Source organism: Pithys albifrons, chromosome 23, assembly GCF_047495875.1.
Source record: "Pithys albifrons albifrons isolate INPA30051 chromosome 23, PitAlb_v1, whole genome shotgun sequence".
Taxonomy (NCBI): Eukaryota; Metazoa; Chordata; class Aves; order Passeriformes; family Thamnophilidae; genus Pithys; species Pithys albifrons.
The window spans coordinates 2,713,569-2,731,713 of NC_092480.1; the positions used below are offsets into that span (position 1 = coordinate 2,713,569).

At 47.8% G+C, this 18,145-nt stretch overlaps 1 protein-coding gene across 7 annotated transcripts in view; it reads left to right on the forward strand.

Annotated features, from left to right (window-relative positions):
* The window catches only part of SIK3 (SIK family kinase 3), an 88,905-nt gene that overhangs the window by 40,690 nt on the left and 30,070 nt on the right, over window positions 1-18,145 (forward strand). For all 7 annotated transcript variants that reach the window (XM_071576160.1, XM_071576161.1, XM_071576162.1 and 4 more), the window contains exons 2-3: window positions 8,049-8,165; window positions 10,949-11,012. In XM_071576160.1, the coding sequence (XP_071432261.1) occupies window positions 8,124-8,165; window positions 10,949-11,012 (106 nt within the window). In that variant the 5' untranslated portion in view covers window positions 8,049-8,123. The remainder of the gene's footprint in view (window positions 1-8,048; window positions 8,166-10,948; window positions 11,013-18,145) is intronic.

Consider the following 18,145-nt stretch of genomic DNA (forward strand, 5'->3'; position numbering starts at 1 on the left):
TTTCTTACCTGTGTGTAGCTGGTTGGCTGAGCTGTAGATCTGAATGTGGGGTTTGTGCTTGGTCACTGGAATCCCAGTTCTGTTCCCCCTGGGACGAGGAAAGGTCATGGCAGAGCACAGCGCTCAGACAAGCTGGGTATTAACACTGCAGCAGGCCAAGAGGATTTGGATGTATTGACTTTTCTCATAACAGCATCAGTATTTTCTTCACCCTGTGCAAGACACAAGTCCCTGCATTGATTGTGCAGAGGGATGTGGACAAGGTGAGAACTTCCTTCCTGAGCAAATGCAGCATCTCTGTGCACATCTTCGTCCACAGTTTCCTGCCTTCAGTTGCTGCCAATATTTGCATTTGTGCCACCTCCAAAAGCCACTGATTTTGCTGCAGAGTGGCCTAGTTTTATTTGCTGTATCACTTTTAGTTAGATGGGTCCTGCTGGTTAGTTAATTGTGAGGGTGAGATGCCCCTGTTCTACCCCTGAGAAGTCTGGGTATCTGGAGTGTCAGTGCGTCCTTTTATCGGGCGCTTTCATACAACTAAAAATTGTACAAATTGCCTATTTGCATGTAGAGAGCTCGCTTTTAGTGACCCTAAAGACACCAGCAGGCTTGTGCTGACAGCTTGCCTGAAAAACATGTGCCTCTGCCATCCGACTGTCCATACAGAAATGTGTCATTGCTGTGGGGTGACATCCATCCCACTGAGCCCCCGAAAAGGGACACGACCTGCAGCAGCCTGGAGTTCACATTGTGTTTTTATCACAGCTGTGTATCCATATGCCAGTTAAGAGCCTCTGCATGTATCTAATCTGCATACCCTCTCCAGTGTGTGCTCCCTCATCCCTCTTTTTTTTCATAGAATCATAGAATGGATTGGGTTGGAAAAGACCTCCGAGATCATCAAGTCCAGTCCTTGGTCCAACTCCAGTCCCTTTACCAGATCATGGCACTCAGTGCCACAGCCAATCTCAGGTTAAAAACCTCCAGGGATGGGGAATCCACCCCCTCTCTGGGCAGCCCATTCCAATCCCTGAGCACTCTCTCTGCAAAGAAGTTTTTCTGATCTCCAACTTCAATTTCCCCTGTGAGAGCTTGAGCCCATCGTGCCCTCTTGTCCTATTGCTGAGTGCCTGGGAGAAGAGACCAACCCCCACCTGGCCAGAACTTCCCTTCAGGGAGTTCCAGACAGTGCTGAGGTCACCTCTGAGCCTCCTCTTCTCCAGGCTGAACACCCCCAGCTCCCTCAACCTCTCCCCTTCTCTGTCTTAGTTCTGGTCTCTGCTTCTGGACTTCTGAAGGTTCTGTGCAGCTTCTGTATCTGCTTATGGCAGTGATTTTTTACCCCTCCAGCAGCTGCTTAATCCAAACAGACTGTGTTCCTGAGCTTCCCAAGTGTTTCTGGCAGGCAGGAGCAACTGGGAAGAGAAGTTGTTCCCTGTCAGCCCCTCTGACAGCTCACATTGTCAGCCCTGTAAGGCTGCAACTGTAGTGGATGGAGAGGAGAGGGCTCCTTAGCTGACATAACTGGGTCCAGAGCAGAGCAATGAGGCTGGAGAAGGGACTGGAGCACAAGTGCTGTGGGGAGAGGCTGAGGGAGCTGGGGGTGCTTAGCCTGGAGAAGAGGAGGCTCAGAGGTGACCTCAGCACTGTCCAGAACTCCCTGAAGGGAAATTCTGGCCAGGTGGGGGTTGGTCTCTTCTCCCAGGCACTCAGCAATAGGACAAGGGGGCATGATGGTCTCAAGCTCTGCCAGGGGAAATTGAAGCTGGAGATCAGAAAAAAATTCTTTGCAGAGAGAGTGCTCAGGGATTGGAATGGGCTGCCCAGAGAGGGGGTGGATTCCCCATCCCTGGAGGTTTTTAAACTGAGCTTGGCCGTGGCACTGAGTGCCATGATCTGGTAAAGGGACTGGAGTTGGACCAAGGGTTGGACTTGATGATCTCGGAGGGCTTTTCCAACCCAATCCATTCTGTGATTCTATGAAATGTGGGGGAATTCAGGTGGATGAGCCTTTTCCAGGCTTATCCCTTTATCAGTCCCAAGGCCCCCTGCAGTGACAGCTCCTCATGTGGCTTTGCCCTGCCACGTGTCCTCAGAGTGACACAAGAGCCACACTGCAGGGACAGATCCAGGGAGTGTTTACTGAGGGCTTTCCAAGAGGAATCTGGAGCAGGAGGACTCCTCAGGACAGTTCTAGGAAATGTCTTGCTCCCAAATAAACATGTTGATTTTCTCAATGCAGCCGCTTTGCCGGTGCCATCTGTTGGCTCCCGTTCCATGGATGAGATCCGTGCTGACTTATGGGAATGCCACAGTTCCACTTCTGTAAAGATCAGAATGGAGCACTTGGGCTCCTGAAACAAGTGAGGTTTTCTGACTGTCACTGCTACAGAAACAACTGAACTGAAATGGAAAAGGTGCTTTCTTTATGGAATGATCATTCATGCAGGAAATTTTAATTATAGTTGAATGACAGTTATAATTAGATCCATGCAGATGCGTGGCATGAAGGAGTAGATGTTAGCCCAGGCCAGGGTCTCAAGCTTGTTCCTTTGTTCACAGCACAGAAGAAGGAAACATGCACAGTTCCATGTCTGCTTTCCACTGAAAACACACTGTGCTTTCACCTCTTTTTTTGTCAGAGCCTTTCCGAGCCGCTGGAGCAGTTCAGAGCCCAGTGCCTGTCCCCTCCCGGCCCTTGTGCCATCCTGGCCTCCTCCTGCCCATCTGCCCAGGCTCCCAGCAGTTTATTTCCCTTCTTGTTGGCAGGGCAGTGTGGATTCAAGGGAGTCTGTCAGATTATTAACCACACTTAGATGAGAAACAGGATGTCCATCATAAATTTTAACTCCTTCGAGTTGAAATTCTCCTGTCTCCTGTTCCAAACCTTGTGCCTCATTTAAGAGCCCCTCACCTTGGCATGATCTTTAGCTCTGGTGGCTGCCAGATTTAGAAAGCTGGTGTCTCAGGGCAAAATAGGAAATTATTATGTTGTTTATAGCTATAATTTGGGAATTTTAGGAGAACCCTGTGTGTTTGAGAGCAGGAATTGCCAAGACTCCATATGCTGGGCTGAAGGAGATGGTTGGTGCTCAGGGCAGAGGGGCAGCCTGGGCTCACAGGAACATTTTGGGGTGCACTGTAGGCAACTTGCTGTTTTGGCCTGAAATGTCCCTTCTGTCCCTCCTGACTTCCCATGGGATGCAGTAGGACATTCTGATGACAGAGATAACTCCGTGCTCCCTTTTGGCCTTCCGGGGTTTCGGTGCCTCTCCTTCCATTTCCCAAGGACCACTTTGCTTTCACAGGGTTGAAATTTCCACTTTTCCTCACAAGGCTTTTGCCTGGTGTGCACACATACTCAGCACAGCTTTAGGATGACAAAAACACGGACCAGTGTTCACTGAAGAGCACCAGGAGGAGAAAAATCTGGAAAAACAATGGACAAAAGCCACCTGGCTCCAAAGAGCAGGGGCTCCACAGCGACCTGCAGGTGTCACTTTGCACACCTTACCTGCCCTCTACCAATTGTTTTTAGCCACTTGTCATTCCTTCCAAATAACAATTCCTCCCTCAAATTACTAGTGTAAGTTTTACTTGGATCCAAGGAGGAATAAATGAGCTGTTTAGAAGTGGAGGGAACATTTTGTTAATTGGTAGCAGCATGCTTGCTCCAGGCTTGGCATTTATCCTCCTGCCTGTAAGCTTCATTAACTTCTGATAAAAGAATAGTTAATTTCTCAGACTCCTCTTTTAGAGTATTTCATTGTTTCAGAATTTAGATCATGGTTTTCTTCCACTTCTACTTGTAGCTGAATTTGTGCTTTCTTTAATGATGTTTAGTCTTGCTCTCTCTGTTTTATGTGGTGTTTGTAAGCACCAGGGAATGCACTTGATTTTTGGGTTTATTTTAGTGTTGCCACTACCTGAAGCTGATTTTTCTGATAAAATACAGAACATTGTTTCTAGTGGTGCCATAAATGCTTGTGTTCCTTCAGCTGGACTGGGAGGATGAGGAGTTTGTGCAGTCATAGGACTCTTTCCTAGCTGGGAGCCTCAGTCAGGGAGGACTTTGCTAGAGGAAGCAAATGGGAACTTTCCTTACTAAATAGGTATCTTTCATATTTGGAGGCAGGGCAGTTACTGCCCTGGCAAGGATTTTGTGATAAGATAATGAAGGGTAATTTTCACGTGCCTCAGATTGTTCCCTTAAAGATCATAGAATGGATTGGGTTGGAAAAGCCCTCCGAGATCATCAAGTCCAACCCTTGGTCCAACTCCAGTCCCTTTACCAGATCATGGCACTCAGTGCCACGGCCAAGCTCAGCTTAAAAACCTCCAGGGATGGGGAATCCACCCCCTCTCTGGGCAGCCCATTCTAATGCCTGATTATTCCCTCTGGAAAGAAAGATATTAAAGATCCTTTTCTTTCATAGTTTTTCTCCAATACATAATCTCCAATAAACAAACAAACAAATAAATAAATGTCCAAATCCATTGTGGCTATTCCCTGTGACCAGGTTTTAGATGGAGTCAATCTGGCTGGCGTGACCTGATGACTTTAGCCAGTCTCTTTTCTGCTGACATCCCAAATCATCTTTCGAGGGAAGGGAGAGTATTAGCCAGCTGGGAAAGGCAGGAATGGAGAAACTAACTTGGTCTGTTCTGGAAAGCCCTTAAACCACTCCTTCCCTCTGGAAAAAATGCAGTTCTCCAAAAGAATCTGAAGCAAACCTCTGGAATGAACCAGCTCTGGGGAGTCCTGGGTGGAACACGGCCCCCAGCCCTGAAATTCCCTGCCTTTCCTTTCCCTTCTGTGGAGCACAGAGGGGATTTCCTACTTCCACCCCCGACCGGTGGTGAGGAAGCTCTGCACTTCCTGAAACTGGAGCACAAGGTGGTTTCCCCAGGATTTTTCAGGAGAGTTTTGTCTTTTATGCTGCATCAGTTGCTGAAGGCATTTGGATGGAATGAAAACATTTGGAAGAAACCCCTTTGGGAATGCCAAGTCTCTTCTCTGCATAATTAGTTTCTGAGGATGGGCTTGGGTTTAGGTTTGCTTGGCTGAGCTTGGGAGAGGATCACAGAATCACAGAATGGATTGGGTTGGAAAAGACCTCCGAGATCATCAAGTCCAACCCTTGGTCCAACTCCAGTCCCTTTACCAGATCATGGCACTCAGTGCCATGTCCAATCTCAGGTTAAAAGCCTCCAGGGATGGGGAATCCACCCCCTCTCTGGGCAGCCCATTCCAATGCCTGAGCACTCTCTCTGCAAAGAATTTTTTTCTGATCTCCAACTTCAATTTCTCCTTCACAAGAACAACATCTCCTGGCTGCTGTTTGTGTTCCTTTGCTACTGATTGATGCAGGCACTGTGTGTCTTGTGGCTGTGGAGTTTCAGCCCACCACATGTAAATCCCACAGTGCAAGGAGGTGACAGCCTGGTTCTCCCTGTCCTGTGTTATCAGAGAAAACCAGAGTAATTCAGTTGTGTTGTGTCTGGCCCTGCTGACCAAGTTGGGTGCAATCAGATGCTCTGCGTGCCTTGAACTCGGCCAAGAGTGTCAGCTCAAGCCATATAATTAAGCTGGGAAATGAGTTTTCTTTAGAGCAGTACAGAGCTGCGAAATGAGTAAGGAGCTTAGGAATACTCCAGATCTGTGGATTTTCATTTATGTATTTGGGCCTGAAAATGACTCATGTCTCTGGGTAGACATCTTGGCTCCGCTCTTCAAGGCAGCCTCTCTTAGCTTTTATGTATATTTATGTTCAAACTTTACAAAAGCCCATTCTTGCAGGAAAATCCTTGGTGAAAAGCATATGGGGAGTGCTTCCCAGTCCCCCTCTGGCTCTCTTTAACTTTTCCAGCCTGCTCCTGAGTGCTGTCCTTGGAAGTGTCGCGGCACAGATCCGGGGTCGGAGCCACACGCTGAGCTCAGCCTGTGCTGCCAGCGGGGCCCGGATCAGCACCCCGTTAATCACAGCCCCTTTTAGTGCCTGGCAGCCCCTGCAGGGCCAGGGCTGCCGGTTCACCTTGTGCCTCCAGCCCCTGCCAGCAGCTCCCAGCGCCGAGTGCCAGACCTGGCTGCCGTCCAGCTCCCGCTCCGGCTGTGGGAAGCATGCTCAGTGACTTGGAAGGCTGGAGTCATTCCTGTGCTCTGAATTGAAGGTTTCAAATGAAAGAAACAGCTTATTGTACTTGGGTGCCTTTTCGGGACTCTGCTGGTTCTGCTCACATGCAGGGCAGTTGTTGCCCTGGCAGGCAGGGATTTGGTCATAAAATATGGGGCTGAGTTTTCATGTTTCATAGAATCATAGAATGGATTGGGTTGGAAAAGACCTCTGAGATCATCAAGTCCAACCCTTGGTCCAACTCCAGTCCCTTTACCAGATCATGGCACTCAGTGCCATGGACAATCTCACTTTAAAAACCTCCAGGGATGGGGAATCCACTCCCTCTCTGGGCAGCCCATTCCAATGCCTGAGCACTCTCTCTGCAAAGAATTTTTTTCTGCTCTCCAACTTCAATTTCCCCTGGCAGAGCTTGAGCCCATCGTGCCCCCTTGTCCTATTGCTGAGTGCCTGGGAGAAGAGACCAACCCCCACCTGGCCAGAACTTCCCTTCAGGGAGTTCCAGACAGTGCTGAGGTCACCTCTGAGCCTCCTCTTCTCCAGGCTAAACACCCCCAGCTCCCTCAGCCTCTCCTCACAGCACTTGTGCTCCAGTCCCTTCTCCAGCCTCGTTGCTCTTCTCTGGACTCGCTCCAGCCCCTCAATATCTTTCCTGAACTGAGGGGATTCAGATTGCTCCCTAAATAAAAATTCCCTTAAAGGATCTAAACATCCTTTGGTGGTTTTTCTCCAAGCAGCACCGTGCCTGTGAGAGCAGAAAAAAAAAATCTTTCCAGAGAGTGTGCTCAGGGATTGGAATGGGCTGCCCAGAGAGGGGGTGGATTCCCCATCCCTGGAGGTGTTTAACCTGAGCTTGGCCGTGGCACTGAGTGCCATGATCTGGTAAAGGGACTGGAGTTGGACCAAGGGTTGGACTTGATGATCTCGGAGGTCTTTTCAACCCAATCCATTCCATGATTCTGTGATTCCTTTAGCCCTGCACTGGTGGCTGGCACTAGGAGAAGGACATGTGTTTGGGTCGTGTGCCCCTGTGGGTTTGTGCCTGTGGTCTGGCATGTCGCTCTTGTCCTTGTCCCCGCTGAGCTCTGGGGTCTGGTACAGTCTGAGCATTTCTTTTGTTTGGGTTTGGGCTGCTGTGTCAGATGTTCCTGGCTGTTCATCCTCAGCGGTTTTCAGAGCAGTGCTGCTTTGCATGCCCTTCCCTTTGCATGATCCTGCAGCCTTCCTGGGCAGGACTTGTGTAAATTAGGCTCAAGCAAAGCATCCAGGAGATTTGTAAAAGCAGCTCTTTTCCCAGGGAGAGCCATCTCAGAGCAAGAAAACCTGCTGGGGGATGGTAATTCATCCCACAAATCCCAAACTCAGCTGGCAGACTGGAGCTGCTTGCTTGCATGGGTGTTTCATGGTGGGAAGGATGATACTTAAGGCTGAAATTTGATTTAGAAGCAGCAGGGCAGATGTTTCTCTGCCAGGCAGAGCAGCTTTTTCTCTGCCTTTTCTCCCCTGCTCATCTCATCATCCTGGAAGTTTCCCTTCCTTACTGTCTGTGTGTGGATGAAACGAGGTACTTGCTTAGAGTGGATTTAAGGTGAGGTAGTGAAAGTGTCTCCCTGTTTGGAGTCTGATGCCCACAGGGACTGGGAGCTGCCAGCTCCAGGAAGGTGGAGGGTAAAGAAGCAAGGAAGTCCTGGAGGCTGGAGAGCAGCTGACTGGAAGCACTTAGACTTGTTTAAACTCTGTCAGTGTAGCATTGCAGAGCACTTCTGGTTTCAAACAGATAAATAAATTGTTAGAAGCCTGACACCACCCCCCATTTCCATCCCTGCTGGGTTTATCAGCCCTGGTGCAGCAAGCTGGTGTTGTGTGGGTGATGCAGCTGGGTCAGTCACTTCTCTTTTGTTTCCCTTCTGGTAGGTCGCGATAAAGATCATCGATAAGACCCAGCTGGATGAAGAGAACCTGAAGAAGATATTTAGAGAAGTGCAGATCATGAAGATGCTTTGCCACCCACATATCATCAGGTTGTACCAGGTAGGAGCACTCTGGGATGGGGTTGCCATCCCTTGGCACTGGAGCTGTGCACTTCTTGTTACAGCTTAAAGATTCTGTTCAATTTCAGTGTAGCAACTTTTGTTAATTCTAATTGGAAACACATGACTGGGAGGTATCTGGATCATTGTACAGACATATCTGAATGTAACTTATTTGTAACTACCCCATTTTTATTTTAGATCCTTCTTCTCCAGTTGTTTATTTCATGGGCTGTGTAGTAGGAAATGAAAAAATTACTTACACCTTCCAAGTCCATTCTTACCTCCAAGCATCCATGAATAGAGATGAAAACACTGTGTAATAGCACATTCTGTAGGGTCATCCCTCCATTCCTCCTACGTGAAACTAGGAAAGTCCTTTATGTTTTCAATGTCTTGGAGTGCTTTAATTGGAGGGGCAGGGGCAAAGTGTGCCTAATCCTTCTCTTTTCTGGGCCATCGTGCTTCCGCTGTGTGCTGGCCTCCTGCCACCTGTTTGTGGCCATTGTGTGCTTCTCAGTTTCCCAGCTGAAACCAGATGCAGGTTCCCCTTCTCAGTTTAAGAGAGGGAGTAAATGTCACCCAGGGGCAGGACTGAGCTACCTGCTCTCCTCTCCCTGCCCAGCTCCCTGTGGCTCTGCTGATGTGCTCAGCCCTTTCCTGGAAGGGGATCAATACTGGCAGCAGACCTGCTTGTGAATATTGTTTGCAGACTTTTCCCCAGCTTGTTTGACATTTCTGGTCTGCAAACAAACCTCCAGAGCAGGTGAAGGTGCTGCCCTTTGCACAGGTACCTGGTGCTGCCCTTCCACTGTACCATCAAACAGAACATGAGGAAGGTGCAACAGGGCAGAGGTGGGCAGAGTGATGGGAGCAGAGGAGTAGAGGACCCTGCTTTTGATCTGTGCCTGAGGAATCTAAGTATTTATTTGGATAATAAAGAGTTATAACTGAGTAGAAGTAACAGGTTAATTACCTTGGCCAAACCACTGTGAGATGCCTCCAGCAGACCCTGCAGAACTGTGGCCTTTTTAAGGTACTCAGGGAATGCTGCTTTGCAAACTGACTCCTCAAACCTTTTTGTTTTTTTAACCAAAGTACCTTTTTCAGCCTGTTTTACTCCATCTAAAGTTTTAGATGTGATACTGAACAGGTGACTCTTGTGGCTTGGCTTTGGTGAGAGGAGTCCCTGCTGAGGAGCCTGTTTCATCTGGCCTTCCTTTCTGGGTGCTTCCACTGGCATTTATTTTTAGATAAAAACTACTAAAACTTGGAGTTGGGAATTCAGAGCCTGTCACTTCTTTGCATCAGGAATCTTGAGCTGAAAAATCATGTTTTCTTGATCTTGTAAGACTTAAAAGGTGTAAGTGAAAAAGAAGAGTGTCTGTCATGACAAATGTGTATAATATAAGAGATTCTGTCTGGAAACAGAAATGTGCTTAAACATCTACTAAGGGTTTTCTGGACATGCAGGATCATTAAGTGGGAGCTGTATATCTTGTCTCCTGTCCTGTGACAGTGCAGCAGAACTGAGGTTCATCCTTGCTATACTCATGTTTTAACATTCAGAATAACAGGGATCCAGCTGTTGAAGCATCTGCACTTGTCTGGATTGGGCATGGATTTTGGAAAAACTGAAGTTTACCTGTTCAATCCTAGTTCTTAGGAAGAACAGGCAGTGCTGGGCTCCAAGTGCCTGCCTTCTCTGTGGGGATAACATTCTTATTTCATGTCAAAAGGGCAACTTTCACTTGTCTTTGAAGCAGAGAACAGCCAAAACAAAGTCAAAATGTTTCCAGACACCCTGGAGTACCAGAATTAAGCTGCTGAGCCTGGCACTGGAGATGCTACACTGTGGTCCTGAACTGAAACACTGGGTGTTTTTCCACTGGCAGAGCTGTTAAATAAATAGTATCAAGTTTTGGAAAACACCCCAGGTGTGCTAACAGATTCTGAAAAATGTGTTAAAAGCTGTTAAAAGCTGGATCACAGAATCATAGAATGGATTGGATTGGAAAAGTCCTTCGAGATCATCAAGTCCAACCCTTGGTCCAACTCCAGTCCCTTTACCAGATCATGGCACTCAGTGCCACGGCCAAGCTCAGCTGAAAAACCTCCAGGGATGGGGAATCCACCCCCTCTCTGGGCAGCCCATTCCAATCCCTGAGCACTCTCTCTGCAAAGAATTTCTTTCTGCTCTCCAATTTCCCCTGGCAGAGCTTGAGCCCATCGTGCCCCCTTGTCCTATTGCTGAGTGCCTGGGATGTTACCTGGCTGCAGTGGGGGGGCTCCCTCCAGCAAAGCCTGAGCTCTGGTTCCTTTCTAACAGCTCTTGTCTCCTGGGGAAGTCACAGATTCAGGGAATATTCCCCCCCTTGGCAAGATTGTGATGGTTGTTTTAGTGCCTGCAGTGGTCTCATCACCCAGACAGGTGAACTGGTTTGGTGGTAACAGCCCTGAGAAGTCTTCCAGGCTGCTGGAACACAAGACCAGGGAGCAAATGCTAAAGGGAGAGGAAATGGAGGAGGAGGAGGAGGCAGGTGCAGGTGAAGTGTTGTTACAGTGTAGTTACAGATTTGGTGTTTGAAACCTCCTGTTTCATTCCTACTTTCCCCAGATTCTGTCCTTTCCCTCACATGGCTCTGTAAAGCAAGGGGAAGGTCACAGTTTGGATTTGATAAAAGCACTTAGAGTGTGTTATAGAAAGAATAAAGTTGGTTTAGATCCATTTCTTGCTGCACTCAGCAGTCTCCTTATGTGTCACTTCTCTGTCCTTGTGTCCAGGTTATGGAGACAGAGCGGATGATTTATCTGGTGACAGAGTATGCCAGTGGAGGGGAAATATTTGGTAAGTACATTTATTGCATTCTTTAATCAGATAATGCACTTGGTCAACTCCAGTAAACTGAAAATAGCTGCCACACTCTCTTGTTTCAGCTGAGAGGTGCCCTTCAGCCTGCAGACTTTCCATTGACAAGATGAGCAAAGGAATAAATGAAACCAATTCAATGGAAAAATTACCCCCATAACCTCTGTTTGTGCTTTGGGTTTCATTGACAGGTGGTGCTGCTCCTCTTGTGTTGACTTTGGGATTAAAGGTGTTGGAAATAGTTACCCAGTTGGATTTTAGTGTTTGTGAATACTTTGCTTCCTCACACGTTACATGAACCTCCTGATGGTGGAACTGCTGGTGTGTGTTAGTAGCTTTCAAAGAAAACAGGCAGTCCTGTGGTTCTGGAGTGTTTTGCACTCAAAACCATGTCTTGTCTTTTCCTTTTGATATCTGATACTGTCTTAGCAAGCATCAGTTACATCCCTTCTAAACACCATTGTCTAAGGGTGCTTTGGCTGAGCATTCTTGACCACAGGAGCTGTTCTTGAAAGGAAAAAGAGCATCTGTGCAGCACAGTTGCAAGGACTGTTGACTGATTTATTAATTTGTTTGGTGACCAGTAGTAAAACTTGTAGAAATAGGAATTTACTTACACACTGGAATTTTGTGCCGGGTGACAGAGTCAGAATTTTGCAAGATTGGTCTGTACTGGTGTGGGCAATGTGAGCCTGTGAACAGGGGGCAGGTCCTGTGTGCTTTCAGTGAGCTGGTGCAGTCAGGGGAGTGAGGACAGTCACTCACAGCCTGTCAGCTCTGTGGGAACACTCCCCTTGTCCTCCTCAGTCATTGCTGAACATTCACTTTTGATTTCACTTCTCACTTGGCTGGAGGAGAAGCTGAGTTGTAATAAAAGACAAAGCTTTTAGTGATGCAAGAGAAACCCCAAATTAAGGAAAATAAGACCTGAAAAGTGCTGGTTTCCAGTAACTGTAATGTACTACCAGGTCCTCAGCACCTTTATAGGTAGTTGTCACACCTTCTTCTCAGCATTATCCATGGCCTTTGGATTTGTCCCTGAGAAGGTGACAGCTGAAGGGGAAGCAAGTGGCAGCTGATGTTAGGGCAGTGTGGGTTGCCTGATGAAAAACTGACTTCCTCCAGCTGAGTCCTCCAGTTGTTTATTCAAACATTAATCATGGTGCTGGACACACTCAGCAATTCAGTGGCTTGTGAAATTCACCTTCCAGCGTGCAGCAAAATCACCTGCATGTGCACTGGAGTTCACTTGTGGATCACCACAGAAAAGTATAAACCTCTTTCTACTTTTTCTCCCTCTTCTGTTGAATTTGGCAGAGATGGGCTCATCTTTTTTTAAATCCAGAACTATGTGCAAGCTCATATACAAACTTGGAATGAATTCTTTGGTTACAAAAATAGCTTTCTGCATGAGTCGAAGTGAAAACCTAATTGCCTTCTGAAAGATTTTCTGCTGTAGTAAATTCAGCTCATTAGCATGGCTAATTTCCATGTTGCTGCCCAGCATTTTATCCTTGTTGATAGCTGGGAGCAGCCAGCCCTGTAATAGTGTGAGGTTTCTCCAGACCAAAGCAGGGAGATCGTGCCTTTCTACCCGTTTTTGAGGATTTTTGGGCACTGCCCTTGCTGTGAGAGCAGAGAGAGGGGAACTCAAGTCTCAGCTTTTTGTGTTCAGAGTTTCCTGAGGAGCCATTAAGACTTTGTTCTACCAGCGGAAACAATTTGCAGGGAGGAAACAGGAGCCCATTTGGGGACAGTTTCCTTGCCGTCCTGACATCTCCAGCTCTGAAGGATCTCACGCCCTCCTGTTGTGGGCTTTGTGGGCTGGTTTGCACCTGCTCAGCTCAGCTGGGGCCCACCTGTTGGGTACAACCTCACCTGCAGGATCCTTCTGCACAGTGTCTGTCCCTCATAATGCAGAGGGGCTTGTTGGGAATGCTGGATGTGCTGCTGTGTGTGAGGTGCATATGAACACTGTCACTGTGTCCCTTACTGGGTGTTGGGGGATCCTCTGGGAAATGGACCTTTGCTGAGTCTCTTTTATCTTTTTTTTGGTTGTGTCCTAACACTTGCATGACCTGGGGTTTAAATTGTGGTGCTGAGCTGCAGAAGGGGAAGGGGACTGACAGCCATGGGTTTCTGGATGCCAAACACCCAGGCCCCTCAGTTCAGGAAAAAGATTGAGGGGCTGGAGCGGCTCCAGAGAAGAGCAACGAGGCTGGAGAAGGGACTGGAGCACAAGTGCTGTGGGGAGAGGCTGAGGGAGCTGGGGGTGTTCAGCCTGGAGAAGAGGAGGCTCAGAGGTGACCTCAGCACTGTCTGGAACTGCCTGAAGGGAAGTTCTGGCCAGGTGGGGGTTGGTCTCTTCTCCCAGGCAACCAGCAATAGGACAAGGGGGCACGATGGGCTCAAGCTCTGCCAGGGGAAATTGAAGTTGGAGAGCAGAAAAAAATTCTTTGCAGAGAGAGTGCTCAGGGATTTGAATGGGCTGCCCAGAGAGGGGGTGGATTCCCCATCCCTGGAGGTTTTTCAGCTGAGTTTGGCCATGGCACTGAGTGCCATGATCTGGTACAGGGACTGGAGTTGGCCCAAGGGATGGACTTGATGATCTCAGAGGGCTTTTCCAACCCAATCAATTCTGAGTGAGAATCCACCACATCTTGATCCAACCCTACTGTGATCATCATGTCTTGGTCCAACCATGTCTTGATCCAGCCCAGGGCTGATCACAGTGGGATTGGATCAAGGGTTGCACTTGATGATCTCAGAGGTCTTTTCCAAACCAATCCATTCTATGATTCTGTGATTCTGTCAATGCTGCCAGTGCCTCATAGAACTGGAGTTACAGCTTGTGATGTTAACTGCAGGTTTTTCTTAGAAGCAAATCCTAAGTTGCCTCCCTGATGCTTTCAGAACTTTCCAGGTCTTTAGCTGTACCATGCAGTGTCAGTATTCCATGGGCAGTGCCAGAGGCTGGAATTCTCAGCTGAAGGAATGGTGGTTTCTCTGAATGACGACAGTCAGTGGGTGTTGGCCGCGTGTCTGTCCCTTGTTGGTCTGAGCTCCGCAGGGATCGTGGGGCAGCACCTGGGAGGGCTGTACCACCTGTTTATCTGGACTTCCAGTAAAAGGGCTGTGACAGCTCCTTCAGTGGCCAAGCTGTGCCGTCAGTGTCTTTGATTCATCTCTTACTGGAAATGGTTTGATAATTCACTTTGTTTGCGTAGCGGTGCGTGGGGACCAGGGAGAGAGCTTGGGTTTGCTGTGGGCTTGAGCAGCCAAATGTAAATTGTTATTTTTGTCCCTATCCATGTTTTGCCTGTGGTTGGGTTGCTGGTTTGACATTATGAACAAATGAATGTCTCCTTTTAAACATAGGGTGCTCTTTGTTCCAGGTCCCTTGAGTGTCCCTTTTTGAGGTCAAATAGAATATAGTCTAAAAATCTGGTTTATTTCAGCTGTTTACTATGAACATTGTAAATAATCTGCAGTCCTCACTGACTGAATATGGGTTATTGGTTAATTAACAAAAAAATTGCAGAAAATTTAGAAAATTACTTCTGATTGCTGTGGTCACCATGTCTGCCCTGTCTCCTCACCTCTTGCCCTCTCATCCTGAGTTTTCTGTGCATTAAACAACATGGTGCCTGTCCCTGGAAGGTCAGGCTGCTCCTGACATCACAATGTTCCCGAATTCACTGGAAACGTGACTTAATCCACCACATGGAGATGTGTGAAGCTTCAGCAGTGTTTGCTTTCCAGACGAAAAAACAACTTAAAGGCACAAGGCGTCTGTCCAGAGGCAAGAAGTGGAAACTTGTGTGTCAGTCCTGTCTCTGGACCAGCTGATTTTTCTTCAGTGGAGGATTTTATTGGTTTTTTTTTAACTCAGAGAGCAGCATCAGGTGCTTCATATAAGCACAGGAACCAGTGGCTGATGTTTTTAAGGGCTGTGAAATGAAATCATGCATGATGAAATGAATTTCTCTCTGTAAGACAGAGGAGCATCACCCTCCTGCTCCAGCCCCTGAAGATCAGGGTGACGTCGACACAGCCAGTGGCAGGTCTGGGTGCTCTGGCACACTCAGAGCAGGGTGCTGGCTCCCAGCTGAGCACTCAGGTCAGCTCTGTAACCTCCACTGCATCAGAGGTTCATGCAGACTAAGCTCTCAATGGTTAATTTTGGCATCCAGTTGCCCTTGGTGGTATGTGAAGTATTCTGTAGCCTCATTGTTTCTGTCCTTCCTCTGGAGCCTGTGCAGAAATGTCAGCGGCTCCGAGGGCTGTGCCTACGTGCGGGGTTGGGGACTGGCCCCCGTGCCCAGCTCTTCATGAAAAGTGAAATTTCACGCCTAACCTAAAAAGGGTTTTCTGCAGCCTAAGCAGGACTGACTCATCAGAGGGGCAGCAGAGATTTCTGTGTGAGAGGCACAGGGCAGAGAGAAGGGTGCTGGAGCTGAAGGTGTGTGTCACCATCCATGTCAGGAACCCTGGTTTGGGCAAAAATGTGCTTAGGACAGAACTGGTAGGAAGACACTTACTGCAGTAACTGGATTTGTTTTCTTGTCTGCAGGAGAACTGCTAAACTATTTACGGAATTGTTGAGAGATTGAACCCCTTTGCTTTGTTTTAAGGGCACTTGCTGTGCTCCCCAATTCCAGCAGTGTGGAAGATGTGAATGACCTTGTTTAGGAGCTGAGCTATCACCTGTTGATCAGTGGCAACACTTAAATTGGAGCAGCCCTTGCTGAACTCTGCTGTCAGTCTCCAGCTCTGCAGAGTAATTAATTTATGACCATGCAAATGGCTTAATGAAACACGACAGGGCAATTTGAGATGGTACCTTTACTTTTCCTAGCCAGTGAGCTGAGGGTCAGATTTGACTTGGTGATGGTTTTCCTTCCCCAGCCCTGGTTCAGATTTGCTTATGGAATAAGTTTATCCGATGAATAAAAGTTAATTGACGAGTTCTTTGAAAAACACCTCGAGTCTGTTGCACAACATGAGTAGGCAAAGGCAGAAGTAGATTGCTGTGCACTCAGGAGTAGCACAACTGCTTTGATGGATCTTGGTAATTAGTATTTACTGCGAGTCAATTACATTGCAGGTATTTTAATTAATGGGTGACTGGGGAAAAACACAACCACCCGATGAGAAACCTGCACAAGTGATTTATTGTTACTGTTTTCAAGAACGCGTATTGAGCCCCCAGTTTTAATGGGCTCTAGGGAGGGACATGAAGCATTTCAGCCTAGTTTTGTCCAGAAGTCTTTTGAGTCAGTGGCCCTGCTGAGGAGTTAGAACCTCCTGAAGTGGCCAAGGGGATAACAGGCCCCTGGGTTTTGGGTGGCTGGTGCCTCTCCTAACCCACCCTGTGACTCGTGCCAGAGGGGACAGGGTTTGTATAAACCTCCAGAGCTGTTCCTGTGAGCTGGCAAAACTTGGGAACCCTCCTGGTCCCATGTGTGGTTACTGGGGACACCCCAGGGCACATCTTGAGTTTCTTCTGGGTTTTTGTAGTGCTGACCTCAGTCCCATAATTGTGCAAGCTGCTGTTCCTACCCATATCTCTTACCTACTACATTAGCTTTAGCCAGATTTGCATATTGGGTAGAAAGGTATTAGGAAAGGGCAATAATTGTATCTCATAATTCACCTGCCACTTCGCTTTTTATGCTTTTATGATTTTACAGGCAGCCTGTTCTGCTGATGCTTCAGGGAGAGGGATGATTTTTTTTCATAGAATCATAGAATGGATTGGATTGGAAAAGCCCTCTGGGATCATCAAGTCCAACCCTTGGTCCAACTCCAGTCCCTTTACCAGATCATGGTACTCAGTGCCACGGCCAAGCTCAGCTGAAAAACCTCCAGGGATGGGGAATCCACCCCCTCTCTGGGCAGCCCATTCCAATGCCTGAGCACTCTCTCTGGAAAGAATTTTTTTCCTCCTTTCTCTGCCATTTCTGCTTCCTTCCTCCTGCCTGTCCATCCCTGCTCACGGGACAGTGAGGACTGGCTCCTGTAAGCCTGGTGCTTCCAGGTTTTAAGTGGACTGACTCCAGTTGGGTCACTGCTGTGTGCCTGCCTTTGTGATCTCTTGGAGAGGCTTTTCGTGTCCGTGTGTGCAGTGCTGCCTTCCAAGGAAAGCCCAGCTGGCAACAAACACTACCTTTGAGTGAGAGTACAGGCTTTCAGCAAAATATTTGGGAGTGCTCAGATTTCCGTAGTGGAAGCCAGTTCCATTTTTATAATGAAATGTTTTCTTGGATATAGCAAGGATGTTTTTGCACCAATGTGCAGGGAGGGGTGGTGTTAAATACCTCCTGCAGCTGGTAGCTTTGCTGGCTGGGAAGCTGAGGTGAGGAGCAGGTTCTGTCTGTAACTACCTGGGACCTCACTGGTTCCAGCAAGAGTTATCTTTTGAGGCAGAGTAGACCAAAGACACATATCCTGTGAAAAACCAGAGGGAAGGAGGGATGGCACATGGCCAGAGCCTGCACCTCTCAGTGTCGAGGTGATGTGATATGAGGCTTGGTGCCTGACTGAAGGCAAAGGCTGGAAAGCTTTTAAAGGATTTAAAAACCTTTGCATTTATCACAAAACAGTTCTGTTTTTCCAGCCATCCCCTCAGCTGTTCTCTAAATAAAATTTTAAAGCCTTTCAGAATCAGAATCACACAGACTATTCTGAGTTGGAAGGGACTCACAAGGATCATCAAGTCCAACTCTTAAGTCAATGGCCCATACAAGGGATTGAACCCATGACCTTGGCATTATTGCAACCAAGTTTTAACCAACTGAGCTCATCTCACTTGGAGATAGCCCAGGTGAGGGCAGATTTGCAGGCACGTGCCAGAGTCCCTGCCCGTGTCACTTCCCTGTCTGGTGTTGGGGCTGGAAACCACGGTGGTTCCCATGTTATTCCCCTCCTCCTCCACCTCACCACCTCTCTCCAGGAGTGTGTGAGAAGCCCCTGTTGGGGTTGTGTCCATAACTGTAAAAGAAAAGCTGTTAAAAATCTGTAAGTTTGCTATAAAATCACGCTGGCTAGAGAAGATTAATTAGGCCACAGCTTACAGGTGTCACACTCAAAGACAGTTTTATTCAAGAACT